At 37.6% G+C, this 15,689-nt stretch overlaps 1 protein-coding gene across 3 annotated transcripts in view; it reads right to left on the bottom strand.

The window, feature by feature from the left end:
- The window catches only part of MAP3K20 (mitogen-activated protein kinase kinase kinase 20), a 170,396-nt gene that overhangs the window by 77,488 nt on the left and 77,219 nt on the right, over positions 1 to 15,689 (bottom strand). For all 3 annotated transcript variants that reach the window (XM_037523556.2, XM_054699869.1, XM_054699868.1), the window contains exons 3-4: positions 10,357 to 10,444; positions 3,815 to 3,916 (exon numbers count right to left, since the gene is read on the bottom strand). In XM_037523556.2, coding sequence (XP_037379453.2) covers positions 3,815 to 3,916; positions 10,357 to 10,444 — 190 coding nt within the window. The remainder of the gene's footprint in view (positions 1 to 3,814; positions 3,917 to 10,356; positions 10,445 to 15,689) is intronic.

Genomic DNA, 15,689 nt, shown 5'->3' with positions numbered 1-15,689 from the left:
ACAGTAAGGTGAATTTATTACTGTTTACTTTTGAACAATCCTATGATCCACTCCCATTCTCTCCTTTCCTGTTCTTTCTGGTTCCTTCTCTCCTTGATCTTTAGCATACAGAGTGTCAGCACTCTTGAGAAACACAGAACTAACTCAGCTGATGTGAAATCTAGGGACTTTCCTCTCTGAAGGTACTGCACGGGAGAGGGAGCAGGAGAGATGAGAGCACCGGCTGGGGACCAGGGAGGCTGAAGAAATGTGCACAGGAGGAAGCAGAATGACGGATGTCAGTTGGTTTGTTTGCTGCCTACCCACCCCAAGTACTATTAAGTAACAACATCGGTGTCATTGGTTGAGCACCCTAAAAGTAAACAACTGTAAGGTGAAGTGCTCTAAGTCAAGGACTGCTTGTAAATGCATTTACATTTGTGTAAGTTTATTTCCACAATGCTTCAGGCAGTTCCCAGTAACAGTACATGACCCTGCTTACAAACAGGTGGTGTGGTCCCTGCTTGCATGCCAAGAAGTAACTATGATATTACATGAAAATGACTTGAAGAATGTGAAATTTTAAAGCTGATTTGAGAAGACTGATGCATGAATACGCATTAAAGTTAATTAACACAGCCAAAGTCTTAAGTACACGACCTTACGCATGGAGCTTATTATTCTTATAAGGTAATGAAGTATCGTTCAGCAGCAGCATTTAGCATGAAACTTTAAAATTTTCAGTAATCCTATTTGAAGAATTTGGCAGGTGTTGATGAAACTTGAAAGAAACAAGATAATTCCTCAAGGAAAGACCATTACTTTTTGAAGTCACCTTGTGACTTCCTAGTGAAAGCAAAGTGTGAATTTTTTATTTATTGAGTCTTAAATATATTTTTATTTGCTTTAATACAAAGGAGTTATTGCCCTAGTAAAATTTATACACATTTGCTATCCAGGGGTTGCTAGAATACAAATGTAACTATCAGTATCCATTATTTAGATTAAGTTGTTTCTAAAGCAACTTTAACAGTTATAAATAAAACTCAGAAACTTTCAGTTAGAAATATGAGGGGGAGGGGAGGTAAAAATTAGTGGAATTTAATTTGATTTAGAAAGCATTAGCCTGGGCAGGAATTTATGAGGGAAGAAGAACTGGGTACCTTGTTTAGGGACTTTGCATATTAAAAATATTTCATTTCCAAGGGTGATTTCCAAGTTTACATTAAATATAAAATAAAATCTGAACTGCTTTTACATGGCAGGACAAATAAAGCTTTTTACAATTGGTTACTGTTTTTGCCATGAACAGAATGGTTACTATTTTTGCCATGAACAGAATGAACAGAATTAATCCTACATTAAATCACATTTTCTGGTAACCAGGTTGTAGGGTAAAGAAAATGTCAGGCTTTTCTGCCCTTCCGCCATCAGGATAGATGATGGATCCTTGTCCTGAATGCATGCCTGATGGCGGGCACCTGGAATAGGGTGTGGGCATAGGTAGATGGGATTCAGCTGAGCTAAGACTGTGCTTTTAAGGGCGGCGTCACGGGGGGGACGCTAGCAGCCCCAGCCAGCAGCAGCAGAACCTGAAGGAGAAGCCGAAGCAGAAGCAGAGAACGCCAGAGAGCCCAGATAGAGTGAAGACTTGCTGGGGGCTGGGAGGCCTGCCAGCCTCCCAGTCCCCAGCCAGCACCCCTGCCTGCCATATGCCTGGTGAACCCCAAATAAAAGACCTGCAAAACTACTGAGGACTCTGACTGCTCCTTTACCCGGTCTGCATGGGATCAGAAAACCTGCACTGTGTCCAGTTCCTGCGCCCTTACAATTGGCGTATGTCGGCAGGATCCATGCAGACGGGTATTGGAGCCCTCCGAAGACCTGGAGGGACTAAGGAGAACAGACTTTGCCTGTGACGACGCTGGAGGCACCATGGCGGTATAGAAGATGGATACGTCCACGAGCTACAGGATGAGACCTGGCGTGAAGGAGACGCCCGAAAGGACCAGCCAATGACACCGGATAGGACCAGCCAACGACACCGGATAGGACCAGCCAACGACACCGGAAAGGACCAGCCAATGACCCCTGAGGCAGCAGGCCATTGCTGAAGCAGGGAGAGGCCAATGGACTGATAGACTGATGAACTGATGATTTTGGACTGACAATCCCACCAGAAGGCGGAGGACCTTAGCAGGTTATGTTTATTTTTTGAGAATCTGGGGGTGGCCAGTGGGCCTAGATGGCCAAAAGCAGCCTGTGTATGCCCAGCAGCCAGGTGGAGGAGAAAAGCCAACTAAGAAAGCAAAAGCTGGTACTGATGATAAGTTGAGAAGCCCTGAGCTGCTGTTAAACAGCCTGGGTATGCTGAAGCCCTGTGAGTCTCGTAAAATCACCTGTGGGTGATGCCCTGCTCATTCTTGAGCGAGGGTGAGGAGCTGAGGAACCTGTCCTTGGGGGACGGGTGGGGAATGTGGCTTGGGGTGGAGCCCAAGCCGAATGCAGAGTTTGGATCCCCGACCCATGTGATTGTGCAGTGGGTTGGCTTGAGTGCAGGGGTCTGTGAGTCGCATGGGTGGCCATGAAGGCCGAGTGTTGGAGCGACTGCAGACAGAAACCCTGAGGGTTGGCGATTACCCCCAACAGAATAAAATTGCCAATCCCAGAGCTAGTGCATCCTGGGGGTGGATGCTGTGTGTGCCTTGTAGCCGAGACTACAGCCAGAGAGGCCAGGAAGCCTGACGGCTCCTGGTGTGTTATAGCAGATGCCGTGTGTGATTTCCCCTCCCTCGTATGAGCAGTGCCTTCGGCAGCAGATTTGGTGGCTCATCTGCTGGTACCAATAATTGTCTTTTGCACTTGGTTGGTGCCCTGCCTGGACTTATTTGTGTTCTGTTGTATTTTGTTATATTGTATTTTGTTATATTTGATGTATTTGCTTTTGTGGGCCATGGCTGCATTGTTTGTTTGCTTAGAAAATTGTATATATATGTATAGACTATATGGCAGAAAACCCTGAGGGGGTGGACTGTAGGGTAAAGAAAATGTCAGGCTTTTCTGCCCTTCCGCCATCAGGATAGATGATGGATCCTTGTCCTGAATGCATGCCTGATGGCGGGCACCTGGAATAGGGTGTGGGCATAGGTAGATGGGATTCAGCTGAGCTAAGACTGTGCTTTTAAGGGCGGCGTCACGGGGGGGACGCTAGCAGCCCCAGCCAGCAGCAGCAGAACCTGAAGGAGAAGCCGAAGCAGAAGCAGAGAACGCCAGAGAGCCCAGATAGAGTGAAGACTTGCTGGGGGCTGGGAGGCCTGCCAGCCTCCCAGTCCCCCAGCCAGCACCCCTGCCTGCCATATGCCTGGTGAACCCCAAATAAAAGACCTGCAAAACTACTGAGGACTCTGACTGCTCCTTTACCCGGTCTGCATGGGATCAGAAAACCTGCCTTGTGCCCTGTCCTGCCCTTACACAGGTCTAAACAAACCTGTAGAGCAACAGTAAAATTATGATCTCTCTGCAGAATGTGTCAAACTGTCAATTGCAATGTCACAAAACAGGGTAAAAATGGCTGCCCTGAGCCATTGATTTTGTTGAAATTTGATTTTAGGGAAATAAAGAAAGGAAAGAGAAAAAAGGAATGCAGAAGTAGAAAGGCAATGGCCTGAAAGATTATCTATAAAAGTAAGTTGCAAGTTCTTGTTAATTTTTGCTTTGAAAAAAAAATAAAAAGAACATTTAAAGACATAGAATAATACATTTTTTGACAAGTCACCTTGTCAGGATGTGAAAAGGCCCCCCACCAACTCTCTAAGAACACAGGATGCATTATTACCTTTGGCTACATCAGTGGCCCAGGTCATAATGTGATCCATGTCCATCTCTTCACTTCGGTTACTGTTAATGTAATCATAGAGTGATCCCAGAGAAGCATATTCTATTTTTAAAAGGAAGATAAGCAAATAATCAAAACCAATATGCATTTCAGAAATAATACTTATATTGTCATTATAAAAAACGTATTAAGGAATTTAACACAAGACATTAAAAGCATATAAATATTGCTTCATGTAGTGGTTCTCAAAGTTATTATTCTAGAAAGAAATGTGTCAAAAATAAAACTGCTAATTGAATGAGTAGTAAAACTTCAGTTGAGGATGAAATCAAAAGCCATTTAGATCAAACTGACAAACACTAAATGGTGATTGAAGAATGAATTTGAAACAAAGGCAGGCATGTAACTAGGTATAGCTGTCCTCTTGATTTCAATACATCCCCTCTCCCTTTGATTTTCTGTTTCTCACTTACTTGTGCTCTCTGTGCTAATATCTTTATCATTTTAATTCCTCATTGACTTTTTACTCTATTTCTTTAGTGAACTCATTGATGGCTGAAGGGATTACAAAATACATCTTAATTTAGCACCATCTGCTTCAGATTAATACTAATTTAATTACAGTAAGTCAGATTCTTTTCCCCAATAGTTTCATACCCTCCTTCATCCTTTAAATGGTTACTATAAATCACATTATATCTACATGTATTTTTTTAAGTCAACAAAGCAGTGTTGTTTAAATTATTGTTTTATACAATCTTAAATTTTCAAGGAAGAAATGACAACAAAAATATGTGTGGATCACCCAAAGCAGTGATAGTGAAGGCAAAGATAAACAGCTGGGACTACATCAAATTAAAGAGCTTCTGCACAGCAAAAGAGACAATAACAAAAACAAAGAGAAACCCCACCAACTGGGAGAACATTTTTGCACCCAACACTAATGATAAAGGACTGATCACAAAAATCTGCAAAGAGCTGATGAGACTCAGCAACAACAAAGAAAATAACCCAGTCAAAAAATGGGCAGAAGAGCTAAAAAGAAACTTCTCTGAAGAGGAAATGCAAATGGCCAACAGACATATGAAAAAATGTTCAACATCACTTGTAATCAGGGAAATGCAAATCAAAACTACCATGAGATACCATCTCACACCAGTGAGAATGGCACATATTAAAAAAACTAGCAACAACAAATGTTGGCGAGGGTGTGGAGAAAAAGGAACTCTTCTGCACTGTTGGTGGGAGTGCAAACTGGTCCAACCACTGTGGAGAGCTGTGTGGAGATTTCTGGACCTACTAAACATAGAGCTTCCATATGATCCAGCAATTCCACTCCTAGGTATTTACCCAAAGGACACAGAAACATCAATTCCAAAGAGCACCTGCACCCCTATGTTTATAGCAGCACTGTTTACAATAGCTAAGCTTTGGAAACAACCCAAATGCCCAAAAATAGATGACTGGATCAAGAAGATGTGGTACATATATACTATGGAATATTACTCAGCATTCAAAAAGATAAACACATGCAATTTGCAGCAACATGGTTGGCGCTGGAAGGGATCATGCTCAGTGAAATAAGCCAAAAAGAAAAAAGAAAAATACCGGATGGTCTCACTCATAGCAGGAATCTAGAAAACTTAAATAAGGGACCAGGAAAATGAATATAAGAAAGTGAAAATCAAAATCAACAAAAACTATGAACCAGAGACACTTTTTGGGGGGTGGGGGGCGGGAGGGGAAGGATTGGGGTCAGAATGGGGGGTTTGCAATTGTATGGGGGAATATAAAAATAAAATTTATTATTTAAAAAAAAAAAAAAAGATTGAGTAATTTCTACTCACCAGGTTTTAAGTTTACTGATTTTATAGTTCGTGGGTTAGAGGCACAGGTGGCAACCTAGACTTGCAATTGGCATCCAAGGAAAGGAGAGGGCAAGGTTGTGTGACTGTGCCCTTAACCCATGGGATTAGATGCTATCTACAGGTAGATTGTGTAAGGATTGTGCTAAATTGTATGCTATAGCTGGTGGTGCAGAGAATTGCTTCATCTGGGAAAAATTACTGTACATTTGGTGATCAGGGGTGTCTGAAGCAAATCAGAATATTTAGAGTAGAGGAGAACAGGGTCTTTTTCCAGAATAAATGCACTTTGAAAACTGTGTTTAGCTGCTTTAAAAACTGATTTTGCTGATTTAAAAAAACCAGGAATATAGAAGATATATCATTAAATGAAATTGTTTCATGAATGTGAGGGTGCAAGAAAGACAATATTATTATATTATTTCATGTAAATGCAGGATCTTAAAGTGTAGGTAGCTATTTTTTTTAAAGCATTTAATTCTTTCATCCCTTTTAGCTCCTCACTGAAAATTAAAGACATCATATACACATATGGTTATGTTTTTCAACCCACTTCTCCCTAGAGAGTACTTTAATGAACTTAGTGTAAAATATTTATTTTAATTCTTTTTTAAAAGCATCATTAAGAATCATGTGAAGAAAACATTTTGATTTCTAAGATGCCTTTTCTATTTGAGTTCTGGCAACAATAGCTGGCTTGGAAAATGTAAACAGACTGTCAGTATTGTTGAAACAAATATCATTACCATGAAATATTTTCATAATATACTATCACCAAGACTAAACTTAGTTTGACTTCTAACTAATATAACAAATGAATTTGGGCAAATGTCTAGAATTGTTATAGGACATGGTACTTGTTTCTAACTGGCAAATAAGGAAAGACCAACTCAATAGTAAAACATGCAAATTATATGTGTCTGTGCTTAAAATAGATCAAAAGCAAGTCAAAGGAAATAAGATTGGGCATTTAAAATTTAATGTTTTCTATGGTTGAGTTTAATGTGAAGGTGGGCCTGTTCAGGAATTACATAGACTTAGTAGCCTTTCTTAGAACAGTGGTAAGAAGTAATGTGAAATAGACAATAAAATTAATAGGTAGTAGCAGGCCCAGGGCACAAAGATGTAATTCACTAGGTCTCTGGCATCCTAAATCATCTTCCTCTTGAACTTAGGGACCCAGGGGTTCCATACTTTGTGCAGGGTTCCTCTCCAAAGTGATTTGCTACACAAGAGTTACATGATCTGGTATTTAAGGACTTCTTCCTTCCTCTCCTGGGGGCAAGGGGAGAGGAGGTGGGAGAAGGGTAGATGAGGGGGGGGGGGATAGGGAGGAAAAACAAGATAAAAGTATGGGAGCAATAATACGTATTTGAGGTTTCTAAAGATCAAAGAAAAGATGATCTATTATTAAATCTTTTGACTTTGGCATTTGTGGTTCAGTCAACTCTATTATGTAGTATATCTGAAGAAAAGATTTTCATTTTCCTTCCAAGAGAAATGAAATGGCAGCTCCTTCTTGGACCATGCCCATTTCCTTTGATAAGCAGCTTTTGTAAATGTGTGATGAAAAGTTTCAGCAAACACACATGCACAGGAGTACACATACACATAGTCATCCAGATATAATCTATTCTAATCCCTTCATACACAGATAAGAAAACGGAAACAGAGATCATCAGTGACTCAATTACACAGCTTTGGCAGAATCAAGGCAAGATCTCACACCTCCCAATTCCTATGCTAGTGTTTATTACATTCTCATCACACTGGTAAATCATTCTTTCAAGTCCTCAACGTAAGTGACAACAGGTGCCTGCTGCACTAACCTCTTCTATTAAATAAACTCAAACTGAAATGATTTCAAGCCATTCAAGATAGACCCTTACTAACAGGGATGTAAAATAACAGTATTTCAATTAAAAAAAAATTTCCCTCAGTGTCTTCAACAGCTGAGAAAGATGACGTGCTTCTAAAGAAATGCATCTACTTAGGCCAGGTAATTCAAGCCTGTCTGTTTATCTGTCTTTTTTCATTCTCAACCTTTCCATAATGACTTAATGGTGTTCATTTCAAGAGACAGGGTAAGTGCTATGATACCCAACCCATTTAATCTTCCAAATTTGGCTCAGTTGGCAATGTATTGCTACCTATACACAAAGCATGGTTTGATCTACTAATGCAGAAGGTTGATTGGAAAGTTTATGTATTTTTTTTGTTAGATATTTGTAAACAATTGAAATTAGCATCACTAGAATGCAAAGATAATTGTATCAAATTAACATATTTGAAAATACCAAAACTTGGTTAAGAGGTATCTTTAATAACGAACCTCGCAGGTCAATAAAAGAGCTACAAATACACAATTTACTATTACCTCCCAAATCTGAAACTTGTGTTATTTTAAAGTGTTTAATGTTATAATTGCTTACTTACTGATTGGATGGGGAAATATAGATCTAAAAAGAATTAATTATAACCAAAGATATTGTTGAATAGGCACAGGGATGAGCAAGGAATGCTAGAAAGGTACATAATATAAACAACTGGCTAGTCTATAAAGACAACTAAATAATATCAAACTTACTGATAGGACTGCTTGGATTCTTTCTCTCCTTTGGATGAAAAGACCTGGATTGAACATACTGAATAAGCATGAATGCTTTATATCCTCCTTGGAACTGAAAGGTAAGTCTTGGGGAAAGGAATTCACACCATGACTCATGGCCCTTTTTTTACTCCTCATCCTCATCTCAAAAAACTAGGACCAGGGAGGACCTTGCATACTATTTTTTAAATGGATTATAAACATTCGTTCCAGTAAAATAATGTTATGGAAAATTTTAAAAAGGAAAAGAAAAAATCAGTCACCCCACTAACATAACTCTTATTTGTATTTGTCCCCTAGTCTTTACTAATAATTCTTTTAAAATATTTTATATTAAAAGTATGTGTCTTAGTCTTCACCTAACCACTTTGACACTTAGGCATATATAATATAAGAATAAAAATCTTTGAATCATTATAACATGTTCATTAGTGGTTCAGTATGATCTTTTTAATTTTTTTAATTTAACTTAATTGTGACACTATAAAATTCCTAATAAATTCATTACCATCCTCCCCCTCCCAAAAAAAGAAACTAGAAAACTCCCTAAATAGTTCACTCAGCTAGTTAAACTGAAATCTTCTCCTCAAATACATTAAACATCAAGGTACAAGACAAGAAAGTCTAATTTCTTTAAAGCCTCATGCTTTCATCTTCCAGATAAAAGTAACTTAAGCCATAAAATGAAGATCACAAAACTGGATTTGGATTTATAAGGGAAACATAAAGAAGGAGCAATATTGTAACTGGGTCTAAATAGGGTTTAACTTAAATTTAGAAATTGGAACTACAATGTTAAACATATATAACCCATTCTTGGATATTCAAGTTAATAAGAAATAGGCTCAAAATAAAACTGCCACATATCCTATTTTAAGCATAAATCTAAAGATAGCTAATTGGGGATAAAATGTCCTCCACTTAGGACCCTAGGTAAAAATGCTATTTGTCAGAGTAAAAGCATGGTAAAATGCCTTTATCAGAGATGGAAATAAGTTACCTTTGTCCCTTTGTACTTCAGAACCAGAGTGCTTGTAGGCTTCCAGGACCTAGCTTGTGTGCAAGAAGAGGAACTCCTGTTTAAAGTCAACCTGAGAAATTTAACCACTCTGATTCTACCACTAGCTGAGTGACCTTGAGAAAGTTTACTTAAAGTTTCAGTTTCTTATTTGTAAAATAGATATTATTTTGCTTAGTGAACAGTGCAAGTGTTAGATGAGGCAATTTATAAGACAGTACCCAATCCAATCCTTTTTATTGAGGTTGTTTTATGGTTATTTTCTATAAAAATAATCCAAGTTCTTACCACTACAGTAGAAGAAGACAGGACTAATCTTTTAAGGTTTTCTTGATTGTTGTTGTAATCAAAGAACTACCGCAATAAAGAATCGACCAAAGTTATTTGTTGTAAATTGAAGATTATACTTATTATGCTTCCCAGACTGCTCACTGGAATGTGTAAGTATGAGCATAAAGTATTAGTAATATATGTCCTTGTGTGGTTTTATATGCAAAAATATCTGTGTGTTCCATTTTGGAAAGGGTATTTCTACCAGTTATAAATTGCTGCTCCAAATTGTGTGATAACTTAGATCAAGGTCATTACCAGCCCAGATGACCAAACCTGAAAAATATTGTCCTCATGTCAGAGACCTTAAAGAAAGAATGCTCTAATGGGATTTAAATGCCTTGTAAAGAGTTACAACAGGAATAGCTCAAGAAATCTTAATTTGTAAAAGGTCACAGAGTTACAAAAAACATCGCTCATTTCAACTAATTAAATGAAATTTTAGTTAAACGGCACCTTTAAATATTGGTATTGCAGCTGTGAGTGCATTTAAATAGCATTTACACAGATATAATTAGCACAATTAAACATGGGTAGAAATGGAAACACCATTCTTAATTATATTGATATAATCAGTTTTATTAATGCTTTATGGCAACAAAAGTGACATCTGACAGTAGCATACAATTCATGACTAAACCTAATATTAAGCATTTTAGCACATTAAGAAATCTAAAGCTAGGTAATGGGAAAAGGAAGAAGTCAAATAACGAGTTCCTACCTGTGACGATACCATAGTTGGGAGGTTCAAGAATTACTCCATAAAACTGGATGATGTTTCTGTGACTCAGGATACTGAGTATTTCTGCCTATACAAAAATCAAATACAAAATTGCATAAAATTTCACATTTATGAGTCTAATAAGATAGATTTCCTATTCAATTTTCTTTTCCATACATTTACAAAGATAAACACATGTGCTCAACAAGTATGAGATACTGATATAATTCTATCTTTACTGCATTCTTAAAGTTTAAAAACTTCTACTGATGCTTCTATTGACATTTTCTTAAATTTCTGAAAATTTAAAAAGGAAATGGGTTAAAGTGGCAACAAAATAAGTGTTTACTTGCAAGCTGGTGCTACTAACAGTGGAGGGGTATCACTGTTAGTTGTGATTCCATATTTATTTACAGCAAAAGCCCTTTTTCTAATAGTCAAATACATATTTTTCTATATTATATCTTCTCTAGGAAAACTGAACTTCTATCAGTTAGGTGAGCAGTTGTGGCAAAATGAAGCTATGGGCTTGTACCCATAGCTGTAGAATTGAGACTACTATATGGCTGTAAAATTGAGACAACTATAGGGGGCAGGGGGAGGGGAAGGCAGGAGAGAGATGCCTATGGTAAAGGATTGTGGGGTGCTTGAGTTGGGTGTGGGGTGGTAACTACTCCATGGAGGTGTGAACCATGCCCAGTGTTATAAACCAGTGTGACCTCAATAAAGAAAAAAAAAATATGGGCTTTTAACTATTAGTGGAATAGAGTCAGATAACACCCATTTATATTATTTATCTTACTCATTCAACACTAATTATTGTTCTACTGTATTCAATGTACTATAAAATGATATAAATATAAAAGATGGATTCTAGACCTTCAGTGGTGATTTGATAGGGAAACCTTACTTTATACTTTGAAATGTATTACATGTGAGAAAACTATGCTGCAGAATGACACAGTAACAATTATATTTATTAAACGTAATTTTTAAAATGAAAAAAAAAAAACAAAACCAGATACCACAATGTATATCCACTGAAGTCTATAAGGACATCATCTAGATTAAATCACATGTAGTCATTTATATTGTATTACTTTTAATATAATTTATGTGAAAATAAAATACAGCAAATGAAAAATCATGATATAAAATGATGCAGGTTAAAAAGAAGTTTTTAAAATATAAAAATATTTTAAAGTGAAAGGCATATTATTGACCACAAGAAAATAAGATTTCCTATTTATCCCAGAAAGAGGATCATGAAGACAAGTGTCAGCAACAAAAGAGAAGAAGCCTTGCTCAGAAGAGGACTCTCCTTCCAAAATCTGCACACTATGAATTAGTGCTAATTGTTACAATTTTTTTCAAAGGATAAGAATCAAGATTTCATTTAAAATACCATGAGACTTGTTTTGAAGGTGATGATAGAACGAGGCAGGAAAAAGAAGTTTGAGGGTTGGCATGGGGCCCATATGGAATTATATAAAGGAAAATTATTGAATGGATGAGATTTTACCAAAGTTGAGTTGACACTGGTTTTCTTTCTGTAGCATAGAAGTGGAAGGGGCTATCAAAATGATTCCTTAACACCCACTGAATATCGCTGTGTGGAGGTTTTGTGTTTATCAAGCAACCTTTCCTCAGTTTTCCAGTGAGGAAGAAAACACATTAATTTTGCAATATAATTAGCCATCTGTATGGCAATTCTATTTCTCATTAAAAAATTATAAATGAGGGGCCTCCCTGGTGGTGCAAGGGGTTAAGCACTGCACTATGAAGCAATCGCTAGGTTCTGCAGCACAAGTTCGATCCCCAGGCAGCCAGGGAGCAACCCACATGGCGAGGCAGACCTGTCTCACCTGCTGCTCCCCTCAGCAGTATATTTCAGTCAGTCTGCCTGTTCTGCTCCCCACTCTGTCTTTGGTGAATCCTTTCACCCCCCACATCTCTGGCCTGTATCCCAGCTCTTGTATGCATAAATAATAAATAAATCTTTTAAAAAAGAAATTATAAATGAATCCTATTATAAAAATAGAGTTCATAATCATAAACTGCCCCTATTTTTAAGTGGCAGATCAAACCTTTGTGAGTAAAGCACTAGAGTTCAAAGTGAGTAAAATGTTAATATTTAAACCAGAGTTTGTCAAAGTGGGAGAATGTTAACCTAGGTATGCTTTGGTATATTTCTTGGTATTTTAATTCTGGGACTATTAAAAGTGTTGGCATCAAAAATAAATACAATGGTCATTTTACACATGACATGGGATTTTCATTGTTCAGGCTCATTTTTATATTTACGCTTACAATACTGCCAGGTGACACCCTGGAGGCACGATTTCTCTCTTCAAGTGCTGTGTGCTGAACAGCTCCTGAGTGGGCATATCCTAATTTCAAAATAACACCTTCACCTTGTGTTCCATTGTTGTGCTTACATTTTAATTTTTTACAGTTATGAAAACTAACTTTTACAGTATAACTTTCCGGTGAAAGCCATTTTTATGGAATGTGGCTTTAGGTTCTAATTTAATAAACTAAAAATCTGATTTAATATTGTGATGACAACAAACTATTGTAGAGTGCTGTACTAATTTATGGAAATGAGCTAATAATAAACAGAAGTAGACTAAAATACAAGTGATATTTGCGTTAAATGAAAGGTGAGCAATCTGGTCTTAATAATTCAAACAGGTGTCAGTAGAAATAACTGGAATTAACTGAGTTACTAAATAAAGCCTGTGCTGTCACAGTCAGTACCTGACAGCAATACAGCAAGTGGCTGTAGATCATTAATAATTCATTAATAAAATGTAAATATGTAGTAAAAAAGCAGGAAATAATTTTTTTGTAAAATTGGTGTTTTCCAGATTTATATTCTGGGTTACTCTAGCAGCTAGATGGCCCATCAAGGTAATAGATTAGTGGTTCAAAATAGGGATCATGGGTGCCTTGGTGGTAGGTGTGGTGTGGCAACATCCATCTTAACAGGTGTGAACCCGTATGTCTGAGTTATATACAGTGTTTTATGCCAATGTTACCTCAATAAAAAACAATACAATTAAAGAAGAAAATATAATGATGAAGGCTAAAATAGTGGTCCATTGTGCTAAAAATGTAAATATGTCTTTTTACAAAAAACAAGTACTGTATTTTCTGTTGAGAATTGTTCATTTTAGTTGTATTGCTTTTATAGTTTCATCTAGCTGAAAAACTGGTTTTGATTTTATAAGAGCTATAAGCATGGGAATTAACTTTTAGTTTTACATTTGTGTATATTTAAGCGATACTGAAAATTATTTTAGTCAACACTGGAAGTCTAGCTAACAATCTTTCTGTACAAAGAATCTATACCTTTCTCAGTTAGCAAAATGCTATTCTAGGGTCTGAAACAGACACTTATATGCCAACATTCATAGCATCATTGTTCACAAAAGCCAAAAGGTAGAAACAACCCAAGTGTTTGTCAACTGATGAAGAGATAAGCAAAATGTAAATACAAAGTAAATGTAAATACAATGGACTATTATTCAACCATGAAAATGAATTAAGGTCTGATACATGTTACAACAGGATGAATCTTGAATATATTATGCTAAGAGAAAAAGCCTGCCACAAAAGGTCAAATATTGAATGATCCTACTTAGATGAAATATCTCAAATTAACAAATTCAGAGAAAAAGGAAGCAGGTTAGAGGCTATCAGGGGCTGGTGGAGAAGGAAATAAGAATTTTTTTTGGAGTGATGGAAAGTTTTGGAAACGGTACTGATATCTGTAAAACACTATGAATATAATTATTGTCACTTAATTATATACTTAACTATGGTTAAAATAGTAAATTTTATGCTATATTTTTATGACACTAAAAATGTTTTAAAAATATTGTTCTTTTGCAGAGATGACTGCTCATCCTCTTCTCCCTCCCCCTACACTAATTCTCTTAAAATCACAGACCCCAAGGTTTAAATATCCTGGGGATAAATACATAGTTTTTCAGATTAGGATTTGAGCATCTAAGGAAAGACTGGGACAGACTCCAGCTATGTTAACTCAGGCTCAACGACGTCCATAAAGCAAAATTGTTTGAATTTGATAATAGAAGTTGGGGTACCCACAGGTCTAGCGATACAAATGTCCAACAGTGATGTTAGCAGTGTTAGCAGACAAAAATGTCTGCACAGACACTATTTGCAGTAGGCTCTGTGACTATTCCCACTGTTGCCAGGTGGAGCCAGTTTCTTCCTCTTTTCCTCATTTCCTCCTTGTTAATTCTTTATAGGAAAAATTACTGAGGTTTTAGTTTGTTAATAGAGCTGGGGGAGGGGATGGTGGTGGCGGTGGATATTTTGTTAATTTTTTAATCTGGCATGCATATGGGGAGGTGAACCATTAGGTCAGTCGCCATGTCCCCAGAAGTCACCCAGCATACAAGTTCTAGACAGGTGATTCCAGCAAACAGAATAAGAGAAGTTAAATATAATAATTTAAAATTAACTGAGTATTATAACTGAACTAAGTTTAAGAGTTTTTTTTTTTTTTTAAATTTATTTATTTGTTTGTTTGTTCGTTCGTTTTGTTTATACATGCACTGGGTACAGTCAGAAGCGCGGGAGGGTGAGAGAATTCACCAGAGCCAGAGCGGGGAGCAGAGCAGGCAGAAGGACCAAAGTACACTGCTGAGGGGAGCAGCGGGAGGCAGGAGAGGTCTGCGCGCCCTGTGGGACCCTTCTTCGGTGGCCGGGGAGCAGCCGGGGATAGAACCGGCGCCGCGGAGGTCGCCGGCAGCTTTGCAACCCAGCGCTCAACCGCTGCGCCACCGGGGAGGCCCAGTTTAAGAGTTCTTTTAAAAGATTTGTTTTATTTACTTTTACATACAAGAACTAGGGTATAGGCCAGAGGGGGTAAGAGGATTCTCCAGGGACAGAGTGGGGAGCAGAACAGGTGGATCCACTGAAATACACTGCTGAGGGGAAGCAGCAGGTGTGTCAGGAGAGGTCTGCTGTGCCATGTGGGTTAGCTCCTTAGCCAGAGATGGAACTCATGCTACAGTGGCTGGAGATAGCTTGATAGCACTGAGACTTTAACCCCTGCACCACCAGGGAGGCCCTTAGAGAAGTTTTAACTCCCTTCTTTTAAAGTACTCTGCAAAAGTTCATTTCAGAGTAGTCCCTTTCCCTTAATTCAAGTTTTTTCCAACCTAATCCCAAATTCAATTTATTTCTTTATTTTGGAGACTTGCCATAGAATCTTTAGAGATTTTGTGCTTTTAAAACTTATTTTACGTTTTCTATATTCCACTGATATAGTATATGTATGTACATGAGAAATAAAT

The sequence above is a fragment of the Talpa occidentalis genome, unplaced genomic scaffold (assembly GCF_014898055.3).
Source record: "Talpa occidentalis isolate TD23 unplaced genomic scaffold, MPIMG_talOcc4v2.1 talOcc4.3, whole genome shotgun sequence".
In the NCBI taxonomy this organism is placed as follows: domain Eukaryota; kingdom Metazoa; phylum Chordata; class Mammalia; order Eulipotyphla; family Talpidae; genus Talpa; species Talpa occidentalis.
This window is presented reverse-complemented; position numbering and strand designations above follow the sequence as displayed.